Below are 16,691 nucleotides of genomic sequence, written 5' to 3'. Positions count from 1 at the left end.
TTCCTATTGGGTGCCTGACAACAGCACCAAAAAATGCTAGTCCGACCAGGAAAGGGGCCTAGGAGGTGTGCGAACCGACTAGTGGGTCATGTGTAGAATAGTAAATACAAATCCAATTACCCGCTTAGGATAGTCGTCTAAGAGAATACGGATTTAAAGTATAGGTTCCACTCATGATTGTATGGGTTTGCATCTAACCCCAATAGTAGGTTACTTACTGAATATTTCTTAAAATATTCAAGTCATGTGTTATTGTTATTTTTCAGATAAAGGCAAGGCTCTCGTATACGGCTGACAGTGGCATCGCAACTTAGAAGACCATGACACATGCACATGAGTCTATGACACTGTTTTATGATAATGTTTTAAACGATTATTTCCGCATAAAATCGCAGTAGTGACTTTAGGTTAAGAAGAAATCTAGGGTCGTTACACCTATTATGTAAATTTGTATAAGATTGATCTTAAGTTTTCAGTAAGTTATGAACTACTACTCCTAAAAGTTTGTCCGGTGAAAACGACTTTTGTAGTCTATTGAATATGTTTACCATTTTTGAAACATTGCTGAATAGAGAGCTAAAAACATAATCTTATGAGATAAATTCACTCCTTCTCATATAAGGTAAACATATGAATAGTTCCAATGAGTCTTGATTTCGAAACTTTAACGATGAAACTTCATTCTCTCTGAGAATGTTTGCTTAATCCACCGCACCTAAATGGTATGGAAAAGTTCTCTATTTATAATCAAATAAATTACAAGATATGGAAATAGTAATAAATGGAAAGAACAATATATGGAAAGATACCTACGGTAATAAGACAAATATCTACATATTTGTCTTTAATAAAATATCAAATATGATATATAGGGTAAACTATAATTTAGTATTAAATATCCTTAACACACCCCCGCAAGCTAAGCGTCGGATTTGAACGAACGTGAAGTTTGGATCTGAAAAATTCAAAGAGAGGTCGAGAAACACTTTTCGTGAAGATGTCAACAACCTGATTCGGAGGAGGTGTAGAGAAACACTTTCTTGCCCATCGAAAATTGTAGAGGGATCGACGCTTAGCGGCGATGCTGCCTTGGCTTCGGCGAGAATATGTCTATAACCCATGAAGAGGGATCGATGCTGAGCGACGATTCTGCCTTGGCTCTAGTGAGAATATGTCTAACCCATGAAGAGGGATCGTCGCTCAGCGACGATGTTGCCTTGGCTCCGGTGATAATATTTCTAACCCAAGAAGTAGGAGGAAACCTAGAGTAAGGGATAAAGACAATGTTGAAGCCGGAATAGTCGCCACAGTGTGCGAAGAAGCCAATTTTGGCGAGAAGAGAGGTGGTGACTTGGTTGGTAAAGAGGCCAGTGCGGCACTCAGATTTCGAAGGTAAATCTTTATAGAAGATCGATAGCCTTCTCGAGATTCTGTATATTTTCGATGAGAATGCTAATGAGGATCATGAGGTTAGGGTTTTTGTGAACGTTGAAGGGAAGATTGGGAAGAAAATGAAAGGGGCTATATTGTTCAAGGGAAAACCGATTGGGTTGGAAAATGTGAGGTTGTATGTACAGAGTATGGCGACAGGTGATTTAGAGGTCAATAGAGTGGAGTCGAAGAGCAATCAATCTGCTTCGCCTGCGGCAGCCATGGTGACTGCCCCTACGGCATCAAAGCCAACAGTGGCGGTGAAAAAGAATAGTAGAGGATTCAGAAGCCATTGAAAAGAAAGGATCAGGGTTGCTAAACCGAAGGGTTCTGATACAATGAGAATGTTTGTTTAATCCAGTACACCTAAATAGTGTGTGAAAATTCTCCATTTATAATCAAATAAATTACAAGAATATGGAGATAGTAATAAATGGAAAGAACAATATATGGAAAGATACATACGGTAATAAGGCAAATATCTAGATATTTATTTTTAATAAAATATCAAATATGATAGATATGGTAAACTATAATTTAGTATTAAATGTTCTAACACTCTCACTTGCTCGAGAAAAACTTAGTTTATGGTTGGATCATAAACAAATGGTTCATTAAAAGATTAGTGGTGTTTAAGGTAAAAGACCTAAGTACATAGGTAAAACGAACTTTTGACCCAACTATAATTACGAATAACTCACGAAGGATCAACTTGTATGTAGTAATTATATCCATGAATACAACTTATTCTACAATACATAAAAGTACAACTCTAAGCCTATAATGGAGTGTAACACCCGAGCCTTGACGAGAAATTAAATGCCTAATCTTTGCTTTTAAAGTTGAACTCGGTAGCATGAATTAAATGCCACTCGGTAGGCCAAGGAAAGAACACGTGTCGAAAGAGCAGTGGGATGCGTGTTAGATGTCACAATAGCACTCCTTAGGATGTTCACAAGCGATTGTGCGACACTTACTTTCAGCACTGAGTAGTCAACCAACTTGAATTCATGTCGCCTACGGTCAAACGACATATGCTCAAACCTCTGGTTCTACTTTGAGGAGGAGGTTTTAGAAAACAGGGCAAAGAGATTTTTGAAAGAGAGTTTGAAAGCAAGATTGAAAGAAAGGTTAAAAGCAATGTTATATGCTACTAAGCAAGAAAGACAATAATATAACTTATGAGTGTTAAGAATTGACGACTAGTCGCATCTCCTATAGTACATTTTGAGGCATTTTCAGTGTACTAGTGGTAGACACAATTTTACCAAATATCATATTCCTGTGAAATACAATAAGAAAGTTATACATCATGAAAACAATAAAGGAAAGCGATAAAGTAGTATAACATAAGGGGTTTGGCATGCAACAAGCATGCGACCTCAGGCAACACGCCTTGGATAAGCATGAACATGACACCCTCTCCCACTTAATTGATTGACGTCTTGTCAATCTTTATCTAATTCCCTCAAATTCAACGATTTGGCGTGCACTCACGTCCGATCATTAGCGCGTTCCCAACTGATTTCTTCATCCGGAAGCCCTTACCACTTGATTAGAAGTTCTTGAACGTTCTGTTGTGGGTTGCCGATGCGATGTGTTTGCTTGGCCAAAATCTCTTTTACTTATTTCCCACTTGTATCTTTCATAGTGACTGAGGGGCGTGTCACTTCATTGTGCCTATTGTCGTTGTTATTAGGATAATATGACAAGTTGCTGACAAGGGTGAGAGGGTGAATCTTCATCCATGCGAGTAGTTGAAGTCTATATATGATATCTTCCCTCCTTTCTCAATGACTTCGACTGGCCCTTCGTATTTGACACCAATCTTTGGTCCTTATTCCTCAAAATCGGAATTGTTTTTACCTCAGTTTGATAAGAACTTGGTTCTCAGCTTGGAATTCTAGTGGCCTTCACTTTAGGTCCGCTCACTTCTTCATCTCTCGGGAAGATTTCTCTAAAAGTTTGCTTCCATTCTTTGGCGAAGTTGTATACTTGTGGAATTTTCCCGATATAGGGGTAATAAATGACATGAGGCATATTGAACCCCGAGCTTAGTAGTTCGTCAAGTTATTTCCGCAATTTTGCAAGTTTAGGAGGTGTAATTTGGTATGCATTCTTGGTTGGTGGCTTGGCCCCTGGTAGTAGCTCGAGCTCATGATCTATACCTTTATGCGGAAGTAGTGTCTTCGGTAAGCTCTCTGGCTTGACGTTGTGGTACCTTTCTAGTATCTCTTGTATCTCAGTGGGTACTGGTTTCGATGAATTCTCCCCCCCTCCCCCCCCCCTCCCACTACGGGGTGGCTAGGAAGGTGGGCTCATTGTTGTATGTCGTGGAACCTAGGTTTGTCATTCTTGTATGTCGTGGAGGTCTACTAGATTCTTATGGGCGTCTAGACGGCTTAAAACTCATCTCTTGTTTCTAAGACGTCTAAGACCACTCCTCAAGCTAATCTACTCTCTAGGTACACATAGGTCTATACCTCTGATCGTTACTCACGATCCTGGGGTGCAGTGTCTATTAGAAATGTACTAGTCTGGGTCAACGTATAAACCACTCTAGTTGTAGCGCCCTAAACTTACCTTAATTCTCTAATGCATGCTTTACTAGGAAGGTTATTCTATCAATTATCTATGGTACGCATATTCTAAAAGTCATCTTGGTCATATACAAGAGCTGAGGAGGTTCATTGGGTTCCTAGGGCAGCTAGGTGACTTAACGTTGACTTCTGACTCCAAGGTACTTTGTACCAACTCCTTGAGTCTTTCTTAGTCTGGGAGCACTATGGTTTAGACCCTTTCACCGTCCCTCATGATCCTAAAGTGCTCAGTCTGCTAGAGGCATTCTGGTCTAAGTCACCGGCTAACCAACCTAACTCTAATGCCTTAGTTCTAGCTTTATGCAGATGAATTCATTGTACAGGAAAACACAAAATCAATAGCTTGAAGCTAAACATACTATATCATGCAAGCATACAAGGAAACAAGCTCAATAGAGAGATAACATCCATTAATCGCTTGAAGCATAAATCATAATAAATCATCTTTCTAACACAGTGAAAAACATATAAAAAAACTTTCATCTCAACTCTTATCGTAGGGCCATCTGGTAATTTCTTACGTCTTACGTAGTTTACTCATCCATATTGCCGAACTCATATTCTCTTCCTAATTTTGCATAGAACATAAAATACCATGCTTCTAAGAATTTTTAATCTAGGGGCATAACAGTAATTTTTCATAGCATACATATAGTACATACTTATCATAAAACATCCTTATGAAGTCTTTACCATGCATTTTATAACCACTTAAGGTAAGGAATGCTCGCATGCTAGCACGTTCTAGCGATCCCTCTAAGTTACATAAAGTTCATGTGGTTACTTACTTGGATAACGTGTGCCTTCCCAAGCTACCTTTTTTGTGTGTTAGGAGTACCAAAGTTTCAGAAATTTCTTTGGCAGATCCTAATTCAAGTAAAATTAGGGTTAGAATCAAAATCGAGATGAAAAACTAGCAAACAAAGGTCGAACGGGGTAAAAGGAGGTCACTCACGTGTGCAAGGAAGCTCCCCACGCACCTGAGGAGGGAGATGCGCAGCTTTGGCTTGACATGTATGACCCGCTTCTTACACACAGTAGTCACTCCTCAAAATGATACAGTTCATGCTGCTAGTGGCTTCATAAGTTCTCTTAAATTTTCTTCGGTGTTGTGGAGGTTTACTAGATTCTTAGAGGCGTCTAGGCAGTTTAAATCTCATCTAGCATTTTTAGGACACTCAGGGTTAGCTCCTCGAGGCTAATCCAATCTCTAGGTGCACTCAGGTCTAGACCTTTAACTGTCGCTCACGATCTTAGAATGTTGATCGCTTGTGGATGTATATAATAAGATGATGTAAAATTCACAAAAATAAGTGCAAGTATACACTATCACAACAAGTAGCAAGTAATAAGTAAATTATTGATTCCACAGAGAACCTATCTTTTTGGTTGCTGTAAATTAAATGAGTTTTTGGGTATCATTCGAATGAGTATTAGTGATTTTAAACTAATTAAACAAAATTATGAAATATACTTAAACTACAGACTACCATTAACAACAACTCTTTAATAAACTAAAATCATACCGTCAATGTACTTAAACTACATAAAACTCTCTTGCCTACCCTATAAAGTTTATCTGTCCATACAAATTGAATTAAACAGAGGAACCATCATCTTAATCATGTAAACTTAATCGTGCGCCTCCGAAATCAACCACATGCCCCCATTCCGAAAGCATCAACCAGTGCGCAACACGTGGCATGCCAAAGGCGCACTTATCCTTCCTCTGTGCATGAGCTACTTGCACAGGGTTTGCGCACGTGGGGAACCTCTTTTGCGTGTGAGAGTGAGTTTTTCGACCCATTCAACCATTTTTCATTTTGATTTCGATATTGACTTTAATTTTACTTAAAATAGGACCTACAAGTGAACTTTTAGGAAAATTGGAGTTTCCAACACGCAGAAAAGCATGCTTGGAAAGGGCACGTTTCACTCAAGTAAGTAGGCACTCAGTCTTTTTCAAGTAATACTTGTAAGGGTTGTTAGGACGTGCTAACATGTGAGTATATCTTGCCTTAGCTAGTTAGAATATGCATGTTTAGGACTCGATTAGGCAATTTAGATGAGAATGTTATGTATGTTTTGAAAAATTACTAAAATGCCCCTATGATGAGAATTTAAGTCATACCTATTTTTAATACCTTCCCCTCCTTAAGAATGGTGAACAAGATGTTCTGATTTGTGTTCACGGTGATTGACAGGAATATCTCCTTAATAAACATGTATGAATGAATAGATCATGTTTTCCGTGCTTTAGGTGATCAATAGGAATATCTCCTTAACAAACTTGTCTGGACGAATAGATTATGTTTTCCATTCTTGTGATTGATAAGAATATCTCCCTAACAAAGCATAAGTGAGTAAACCAAGCTAAACTTAGGGCGCTAGAGCTAGAGCAGTTTATATGGTTACACAGGTTAGTACGTTTCCAATAGGCCAAGTACCCTAGGAGCGTGAGTGGTGATTAGAGGTCTAGACCTGAGTGCACCTAGAGATTGGATTAGCCCCGAGTAGCTAATCTCGAGCGTCCTGAAAATGAGAAATGAGGACTAAACTACTTAGATGTCCCTAAGGATCTAGAAAACCTCCCGACATCTCAGTATGATTAAGGAAGCTTAACAAAACATCAATGCCACTTCAGTTACTACTGAATGTAGGATCGAGTCGAGGCTAAGGTCACGATTCTATAACCCGTCTTGAGGAGAGACTTGAGACTACACTAGTAGTTAGCTCTAGACGAGAACAACTCCTATTGAGTGTAAAAACGAGTCAAGGCAATGATTGCGATGCTGTAAACCGGTCTTGGACAAAACTGTATCCATATATTATAGACTCTTTAGACTATCCTTGAATATGATTTTCCCATCCGTTGATTATATACATTCAGTCGAAGATTATATTAATAATTTTAAATTTTAATATATCAACTTGAATATAGTTTAATGAATATAAAATCATATTTTCGACCTCCAGTTGAATTCCAATCATGGCAAGTTGAATTTTAAATAACGCATTAAAAAAACAAGGAATACAAGCGTCCTGAGTCCCTCACCAGTCGCCCTTCGGCCCTCCCCAAATCCCAATCCTCTCAAAATCTTCATCTTCACTGTGAGAAGGAATCCGCCATATCCGCCGGAATCAGAGCCTTCACTCACCGGAGAAGAAGATTAATCCCTCCGTTATGGCTAAGAAGAGGAAATCTATTGCTACCAGCCTCGACGAGGTAGATCGGACCATGTACACCTCTTTTTGCAGCGGGGCCAACTCTCTCTCGCAGCTTTACACCCAGGCTATGAACCACCAGAAGCTTTCTTTTCAAGCCGGAGAACGTCATGCGATGGTGTGGAATTTCATGTTTTCCTCTCCCCCTTTTTGGACTTTATCATGTTTTTCTGTTTCTCTTTTGTGTGCATGAAATTGATTTTGTTAGACGCGGTTTTTGGTTATTGTTTGTATCTTCTCTATTTGATATGAGTTCTTATTTTGAACGATTCCGGGTAGTTTAATGTATTCTGAGGATTAAGGTAGTATGAATCATGCTTATTTCTGCTTAAAAGTCTGAGCATTCGATTGTGAAATACGATGAAAGTATAATATTTTCCATCGTTATTTGTTCTGCCTTGAACCATTTGATTCTTGATTGGAAATTTATACCGTTCTTGCATTGTGATGAGGGGGTCTATTTATGGTTAACTTTTTCTAAGGCGATGACTGGAATTGAATGTTCTATGTTGTCCTTTTGCTTCAAATTTGAAGGTTTCGTATTTATCCTTCGTTCTTTAAGGATGTTTGATGGGTAGGCTAACATAATAGATGCTATTGTATTCACTATAAATGATGCAAGACATAGTTGAATGGATATATAATGTGAAATTAAACCAAGCCTTAATTTCATGGAAAGAAAAATCAAAGGTCTGTTTAGGAAACTTCTTGGGGTTAATCTCTACTACTGGTACATGTGTCGATTTCTCATGATCAACAAACATTTTTTAGTTTTTTTAAAGCCATATTCTCAACGTTCTCAGAAATCCTGCCAAAACTTGAACGAAGCATTTTGGTTCTTTTTTGCCTTTCTGAATTACACTGAATCAAGTACTTTAGGAAGATAAGTCAAACAACCAAAGACAATGGGGATTGGATATTAGAGGAATACCAAAAAAAATCAACATAGTTTATGATTTTGGTTATGAGGGGATCAAATTAAGAGAAGATAAATAGATTTTCTATGACATATTCGATTCCAGAAAAAATTAAGGAGATCAAATTATGATATTAGAGGAATACCAGAAAAAAAACAACATATTCGATTCCAAGTTTCTTCAGAACAATATTTTGAAGACTTTGGCTAATGGATAAAGAAGACATTGAATGAGAAGGAACAAGAGTAGAACAACAATATTCGAGTTGACTAAGCTTTATTACCCTTTTTGGTGTTCCCTTCCGATTCACTTTGCAATTATGCTCCTTTCATTAATATGAAGAAAAAAAAGGGTAATCTTCAATTATTCGTGAATGTAGAATGCAAAGAAACATCCTCTTTTGTTTCTCTCTCTTATTTTCATGATATTTGGAGTTTAGTCCATAGAATTTTGCAGCTCTAGATAGGCAGTAAGTTATTTTCAATTAGTTCATTTTTTGATTCTTACATCTCTGGATTTAAATTGGAGAAGAAGAGTAAGTTTCATTCTTTTGATAACAGCTTGCAATGGCTAATATTTTCTCTTGTTGAGCTTCTTCAAGTTCCTTTGTATATCAAATATGTTTAAGGCTGGTTTTGAAAAAGGTGTGTTGTTGTTAGAAGAACTTGTTAATCATTTCTAGAATGAATCTTTTTGATAACTGAATTGCAATGGTTGATGCTTCAAGGGATGAAATTGATGAGAATCGTACGCATAACCCATTCCATGTGGACAAATTCTGTTTTAGATGTAGACCAAAAATAATTATTTAGTTGTCGACCACATATCTTCATTTAGACGTAAAAATCAGAAGGAAGTTGATGGATTTTAAAATATGATGAAAGTCTTGAATGTTCATAGACATTTGTCTAAGTGGCTATATCTATAATGTTTTCCACCCTTATGGTTCTGCGTTATACCATTTGATTCCAAATCGAGAATATACATTGGTTTTACATTGTGATGAGGAACTTTTTCATCTTTAAGAACGTTAAAAAGTGATTCCTTGAAAACATTGTTTAAGGAATCACATAGTCAAATGTACTGCATTTCCCTTTTGTTTCTAATTTGAGTGATTCATGCATATGCTTTGTTCTGATGGGATGTCTTGGGATGTTTAGTGATTAGGCTAGCAGTACAGGAACTATATTATATTCACTATAAATGGATACAAGACATCGTTGAATGGATATGTAAGATAACATAATTTAAGCCATTATTTTTAAAAAAATAAAAATCAAGGTTGGTTTAAGAAACTTCTTAGGGCTTCATCTTAAAAAGCAATACTGAAACCTAAAACTTAGCAGATCAATTTCTTGGAAGTAAAAAATCAACGATTCTATAAATGCTCGGCTGCAATAAGCCAGTTATTCCTGTGGGAGCTTTTTCAATGCCCCTTGCTTCAAATTCTAAAGGTCTAAAGAATTGATAAGGTACACTTCCTAATTCATATTTGATTTGTAATCAGAATAAGACCAGACTTGGGAAATTAAGTACGGAAGCGGATTTGGGAAATTAAAAGGAGATGATGACTTGAAGGTTCTTGATTAACTTTGGAAATTTCTTAAGAGTGTCAAACATTTTATGCTTCTTTGAAGGAAGTTGGGAATGTTCTCAATTCAATTTAGCTTGATTAACTAAAATTGAACCACATTTTAAAAAGGAAATGAATGTTAAACTGAGCCAAATTCGAGATATCTTATAATCAAATCAAATTCAACTGTAAACCAATAGTTTGATTGGTTTGATTTGGTAGGACAATGGGGAAATGGGCTGGGGCAATTTGCAAAACCCTGAGTGATTTGGATGATGAAGGAGGTTCTTCAAATTGAAAAGTGTGTTTGTCTCATGAATGATTTTGCTGATGCAGCTCAATTATCGTTGGCTGAGGTGAAAGAAGCTAAGTTGATACAGGCTGAGAAGCCCTTGTAAAAGCCACTGTAAAATTATATTATCGAAGTTTCCTGTTTTCTCTCAGTTTATTACTTGTTCTATTGGTGAAGGCCCGAAGTTTTTACTTTTGGGAGGACTGCAGGGTGGAAGAGGAACCTCTTTGTGCTTTGTTTTTTGTTCTTATGTTGCCTTTTGAACAAAAGGCTACATCTTATGGCCTTCTGTTGCCTTCTTCAGATCCTTATTCCTTGATATCTTTGGGTTTCTGAAGGCCTTTGATTGATAGAGAGGTGGTAGATGTGGTGGGTCTTCTTCTTTTTTTTTCTTTTTTTTCAGATAAATTAATGGTCCCTGGGAGAAAAGGGATGTTAGGTTTTTGGTCACTTGATCCTTCTCTCGTTGGAAGGCTAAAATTCCAAAGAAGGTTAAGGTATTAATTGGAGGACAATGTCTTTGCCTCATCCAGTTGGCTTGGAGGTCTTGGGCCTTGGTGTTGCAAATATTGATACGAAGTACTGCTCCCTTCTAACTAAACAAATATGGAGATTCTCAAGCATAGATGATTCCCCTCAACACAATGCAGTTTCTAGAAAAATGGGGGTGTGAAGAGTTAGGTTGGTTCATTAGCTTCATAGCTAGATGCTGTTTAAGATGCCCTTGGGCTGCTTTTATTTAGTTAGATAGAGATTGAGAAGTTCCTTCCTGTAAAGTGGGGTGGATGGTAGAATGAGGTCTTGGGAAGTTCTAGTTTAATAGGTGCTCAAAGTCTGCACTGTTGACTGGGATACAAACCCCTTCGTCTTTTACTCCCCCATCTTTGTCATCTGTATATGATTGTGCATTCTTACCTTTGTTTTGCTGCCCTTAGCCAGTTCCTCTACATTTCTTTAGCGCTCTTTCATCCTGTAACAGATAAGGAGGTGTTGAAGGTCCCAGTCTTATATTTGTTGCATAAGGATGTTCCTATGAGCCACAGGAGAAGGTACATTTGGGTTTGGATCCAAGCCTATCGAAGGGTTTTCCTTGTAACTCTCTTTTCGATCATTTGAGTGTTACTTCTCTTCACCCTTATGCCCATTGTCCCCTTTGTTCTCACTTTGGAAGGTTAAAGTTACAAAGAAAATCATTTTTTTGTCCGACAACTTTTGCATGGAAATTTCAAAAACCTTAAGGTCACGTTTTAAGGTGGTCTACTTCTATTCGGGCCTCAATGGTTTGTTCTCTCAATGCATTAAGAGGATCTTGATCATTTTTTTTTTGGAAATGTTAGTTCATGTCATCTATTTGGTCTCTATCTGGAGTCCTTTCTTTGGCTTGGAACAAAAGATTGGATTGAGGAGGATGTGTTGTTCCCTCCCTTACAAGCTAAGGGAAAGTTATTTGGCATGCTTGTTATTGGTGGGCTGGTTTGTTGTTTTGTTAGTAGGGATTGCCTCTCGTCAAAGTTATTGCTTTGAGGCTCTTGGGGTTGATGATTTGGCAGTTGGGTTTGCGTAGGGAGGTGTTCCATTGGAGCTCTTTCTGTTGGTGGCTTTTCTTTTTTTGTTCTTATGCGTTTGTGGATACTGTTTTTTAGTTTTGTTTTATTTTATTTTGGGCCATGTCTTCTGGATTTATCAGGGATTTTTTATCTCCCTTATTTTGTTTGCTTTATTATTCTCTCTTCCTCTGGGAGGTTGTATCCATGAACATTTTGTTGTTGTTTTTTTTAATCTACGATGAAAAGGTTGTTTCTTGTTTAAAGAACAGCCAATTTTGGAATGTCTTCTTTAGTTCTAGTTTTGCTAGTGTGATACAATATGTTTACAAATTATGTCATTAAAATGTGTTACCTTATCTGATGCTGTTTTCAGGAAAAGCTTTATCAATGGATGTTTAGACAACAAGAAGGTGGATCTAGAGTGACAACAGCTGATGTACTTAATTACATACGGGTCAGTTTACATTTTTCTTTCATTTTCATCTTTGTTTGAAAATTTGAATTAGTTTGTCTTCCCTAGGCTGTTCCCGCTTTTGTGTTAATGCGTACTGGTTTCTCACAAAAAAAATTCACGTTTTCCCTTTTGAAGAAGCACAATAGAACCTGAATAGATAACTACTGAAAGGCACCTCAACTAGAATTGATAATGTAAATCGAACACAATCTAGCTTCTTAGAGAATGTAGACCCTGATTAGGAAATTAAGGCACCTCAACTAGTATTGACAACATAAGTCGAACGTAATCTAGCTTCTTTAGAGAATGTAGACCAACAGGTCACAAAATATTTGATGATCCGCTTTCCTCCCATGTTAGATGTTCTTTACTCAAATGAATTCTTCACAGCTTCAAAATGATGTCCACTTTGTAATTTGTGTATTCATCATTCTCCAAAATAATATTTGTATGGCTCAGGTTGCTTTTGTTTCCCTTCATTAGAGAGCTAGGTTTTCCTTTTATTTACTTTGCTTTATTTCACTCCTGTTTGGGATTTATTTGAACATTTGTGTTATTTTTTATTATATCAGTGAGAAGTTTGTATTTTCTAAATATATTTTTTCAAGGAAACTATAGAATATATCAACGAGGATAAATAAAAACAAAAACGAGGAGATGAGATATCCCCCTCAAGCTAAAGGGTTATAAAGAGGACTCCTAATTTGTCTAATATGAACAAGATCGTAGTTACATGTGGGTTAAGAAAGATAACACCTGATGCATTCAAGGTGGATTGCAACTATTTAGATGCTTCCTTTCGTGAAACAGGTTTTGGTTTGGCTTGGAAAATGGATGAAGGGGTTGTATTTCTAAATTAAATATGTCCTCGTCAACAACAAGTCTGGGGTTAAGATCCTTTCTCTGGGTACACTCGTATTTTTTAAATAAGAAACCAAACTTTTGTAGAAATATGAAGAATAAGAGCACTGCAAAAATGGCTCACACAAAAGGAGCCCAAGCCAACAAAAAGGCTACAATAAAAGGCTATGATATCACTGGAAGATCGTTTTGGTGGAATTTAGGTAAAAGGCTATAATATTCATTTATTGAATTCTTTTATATTGGACAAAATTATGCCCCTTTAATGCATCTTTGATGTTTTACACTTTGTTATTAGCAGCTTCCTTGTATATAGACAAAGTTTTGAATCTGCTTGGTTTGATTTGAACTTTTCGAAAAAGCATATGCAATAACAACTAGCTTCACTAAATGAGGCTTTAGGGGGTAACATTCATCAACATGTTTTGTTGGGCCTAGCTAGCTGTAAACTGGGAGCTTGGCTTGCTATATGGTACTTATGTTTGAGGGATTCCTGAGTAGTTTTGTATAATAATAAGACCTTTTGTTGAGAAGCTTATCCTATGTCTGGATTTGTACCTCATCCTTGGAGGTGATTAACTCTCGTCTCTTCCCCTTCTCGTCCCTCAACCTCAACCTAGTCGTCTCTGATGTAGCCACTGCTGTCCGTTCGCTGCCGCTTGTTCGCATCCTCCGTTTGTCCTCTCTCTCTTTCTGTCTTGCATCCTAATCCTTTGGCCTTTCAAGTCCCCAAACCCCAATCAACTTGAAACCTGACCTAACCTTCAGCCGTTAGCCATATTAATTGCCGTCATTGCCGTGTGTACTCTTAGCCACCATCGTCATCATCGTCACAATAGTCATTGCTGCCGTCAACACACGTTGCTTTGAGTCTCTGGTTCATCGCTTAAGTTTGGAACCTCGGATTTGTTCCTTGTCCATTTGGTCCCTTTGGCGTCCTTCATGGCATTGTGCCCTCAGTTCTCTTTTTAGCTTCCTGGGCTTCATTTACTGTCCACTCACGTTTGTGTTTTGGTTTTCATCACCTATTGGTTTTATGGTTATTGTAAAGCCCTTTGAAGTATGGCATTAAGTAGTTGTTCTGTGGGGAACAAGTTTTTTCCTACTTTTTGATTGGCAAGGAGCTTTTTTAGGTTGAAGAAAAGGCTGGTTCTTGCTTTTGCTCCATTTCTTTCCATTTCTGTCCGTTATATGCAAACTTCTTCGGTGGGAAGAAGTTTTAATTGACCTTATGCAGTACCCTTTGCAAGATTACTTTTTAGACAAGCTAATAGAGAACTTGGGATTTGTAAATTAGTGAAGAAGTGTTATTTGGTTGGTGTTTTTAATGTATTACCAGTAGTTCTTTGGGTGAGACAAACTTTTCAATGGTTCTAATTTGTACAAATAAGCGAGGATGGATTATATGTGTGATTTGTGATGCTTTGAATGTCCAGTTGAAGGGATTTATCATAAAATTATTATGGATTAGATTTTTACATTGATGTGGCAAAATAAAGGAAATAAAGGTGGTTCCTGGTATAAAAATGATATATATTTTTTAAAATGTATATTTTAATATGTGTCCCTACCGTGTTTGTGTCCTAGGTTTTTAAAAATGACGTGTCTCTCTGTCTGTGTCGTGTCGTATCCATATCTTGTATTTGTATCCGTGCTTCTTAGGTTAGCAATTTACTGTTCTTATGAACTTTAGAAGCCATTGATTCACCATTTTAAGAGGGAAAGATCTCTTAACTCAAGGTTTGTGTGTAAGTAGCTGGAAATGGTTCTCATGTGAGATTTTAGAATGATACGTGGTATCAGGTATGACAAGATACCTAGTAGAAGTTTCAGTCTTGTGGTTGCCTAAAATCCCCTTTAGTATGAAGGGACAGGGAGATCGGTAATAAAAAATGTGGAATTAAGCAGTGATTAACTCGGAAACAACCGTTATAATCTTTACCTGCTAAAGTTTCTGTAACGACCCAAGTCCACCGCTAGCAGATATTGTCCTCTTTGGGCTTTCCCTCAAGGTTTTTAAAACACATTGGTTAGGGAGAGGTTTCCACACCCTTATAAAGAATACTTCGTTCTCCTTCCCAACCAACGTGGCATCTCACAGTCTCACAATTTCAGTCAGGGTAACCTGATCCTTAAACACCCAATGAGGAAACGAATGACACATTCTTTTCTCTCCGGTAAGAAATTGTTGAATAAGATGTTAAAGTTGCATTTTTAAATTAGAGTTCAATGCACAGAGAAGGATAAAAAAGTATTAACAACTGTAACTTGCATTCGTGCTAGGGTTTAACGAGTTTAGCGTAGGTTTCGCTTGATTTCCTGTTTAGCTGTATGAGTTTTCTGAATTTCATACTCCGCAGAACGAGTTGGATTATTGTGGGGAGGAACCGTCAATGTCCCCTAGAGCAGCAGCAGTCCATCAACATCAACATGCTCAACCAACAATGCAGTTCACAAACTCAAGCTTTCCAGCTTCAGGTCTTTCTGCACAAGCAACCACCGGACAAGGGAGTCGAACCGAGCACTCTGATAACCATTCCAAAAGTTCAGTCTTCTCAAATGCTCTATCAAGCCCCATTCGCCGGAGTTTGCAGCAGTATCACATCGCTCAGGAAGCTCACTACCCAAACAGTGGGACGTCGGGAGGAAACGGAGCCACTCGAAACAATGAACCCAACTTCCTTCAGCATCAGAATGCTGACCCTAATTCAGTCAGCTCTAACGACTCATCGATGGACATGCATGCCGATAGTCCCGCACATGATTCACATTACTGATCTCGGGGATCGCCAATTGGTGCTAAAGCTTTATTAGCCAGGTGAGAACAAGCATAAGTTCCTGGCTACCAATGGCATTTACTTTCTTTGTTGGAAATTTCTTTAGGTCTTTTATCTTGTAAAGGGTTTCTTTTATAACAGAAAAAAAAAAAAGAAAAAAAGCATAAAATTTAATGTNATACCTTTGTTTTTGTCATTTATTATGCTGTTTAAAACAGTGATGCTTTGTTTCCCCCCTTTATTATTTAGAACTCAATACTATCTTAATGTAGATTGGGTAAGTTTGTGGATCTGGTGAATGAGAAATTATAGGATATGGCTTTCTAAGTTGGGTTCGTTCGGTTCATTAGTTAGATAACGGTGAACATTCGGGTCGACGCCCATCTGAAAAGCTCCTCTTTAGTTTAAACATAATTTTTCGTTGTTAAATTACAAGTTTAGTTTAGGAACTTTTTACGTGAGATGTCTAAAAGTCTTAACTTTTAGTTTTCTCACTTGTTTGTTAGCCTTGTTTTTATATATCTATAAACTTTTAATTTTGTGTTAACGTTTCTTTTAATTTTGTGTTAACGTTTCTTTTAATTTTGTGTTAACGTTTCTTTGACGAGTCTCTTTAAATTGTTTAATAATTGGTCCCTAATATATGGCACTTGATTTCATTGCCCATTGTTGACTTATTCCATTTGAATGAGTCAACTTTCAAGTTCTTGACGGGTACTAGGAGGAAAAACTACATCTAGTGTTAAAGGATAGCTGACCGTTCACTATAAGGCAAATATCTAGATATTTGCCTTACATTACGGGTTACCATATTTGCCCTCTTATTAAAGGCAAATATATTGCATTCATTTATTATTCTTTCCTTTTATTACTATTTCCATATTATTTGTAATTTACCATATTTCTGTATCCTGAAAATGATTATAAATAAGAGAACTCTCACCCCTATTTAAGGTGTGGTGATTCAGCAAACATTCACATAGTATCAGAGCCCTTTCGGTTTAACAACCCTGA

General features: G+C 37.3%; 2 protein-coding genes across 2 annotated transcripts; both read left to right on the top strand.

Annotated features, from left to right (window-relative positions):
* Positions 1–1,106: 1,106 nt before the first annotated feature.
* LOC111797429 lies at positions 1,107–1,727 on the top strand. Its single transcript, XM_023680416.1, has 2 exons — positions 1,107–1,226; positions 1,407–1,727. The coding sequence occupies exons 1-2, from the start codon at positions 1,107–1,109 to the stop codon at positions 1,725–1,727; spliced, it is 441 nt and encodes a 146-aa protein (XP_023536184.1).
* Positions 1,728–7,054: 5,327 nt separating this feature from the next.
* LOC111797455 lies at positions 7,055–15,818 on the top strand. The gene is made up of 3 exons (XM_023680450.1): positions 7,055–7,374; positions 11,959–12,039; positions 15,261–15,818. Exons 1-3 carry the CDS (start codon positions 7,216–7,218, stop codon positions 15,675–15,677), a joined length of 657 nt encoding a protein of 218 aa, XP_023536218.1. The 5' UTR covers positions 7,055–7,215; the 3' UTR covers positions 15,678–15,818.
* The last annotated feature ends 873 nt before the right edge of the window (positions 15,819–16,691 follow it).

Source organism: Cucurbita pepo, chromosome LG06 (genome assembly GCF_002806865.2).
Source record: "Cucurbita pepo subsp. pepo cultivar mu-cu-16 chromosome LG06, ASM280686v2, whole genome shotgun sequence".
NCBI lineage: Eukaryota > Viridiplantae > Streptophyta > Magnoliopsida > Cucurbitales > Cucurbitaceae > Cucurbita > Cucurbita pepo.
Note: the sequence above shows the minus strand (reverse complement) of the source record. Positions and strands in the feature narration are given on the sequence as shown.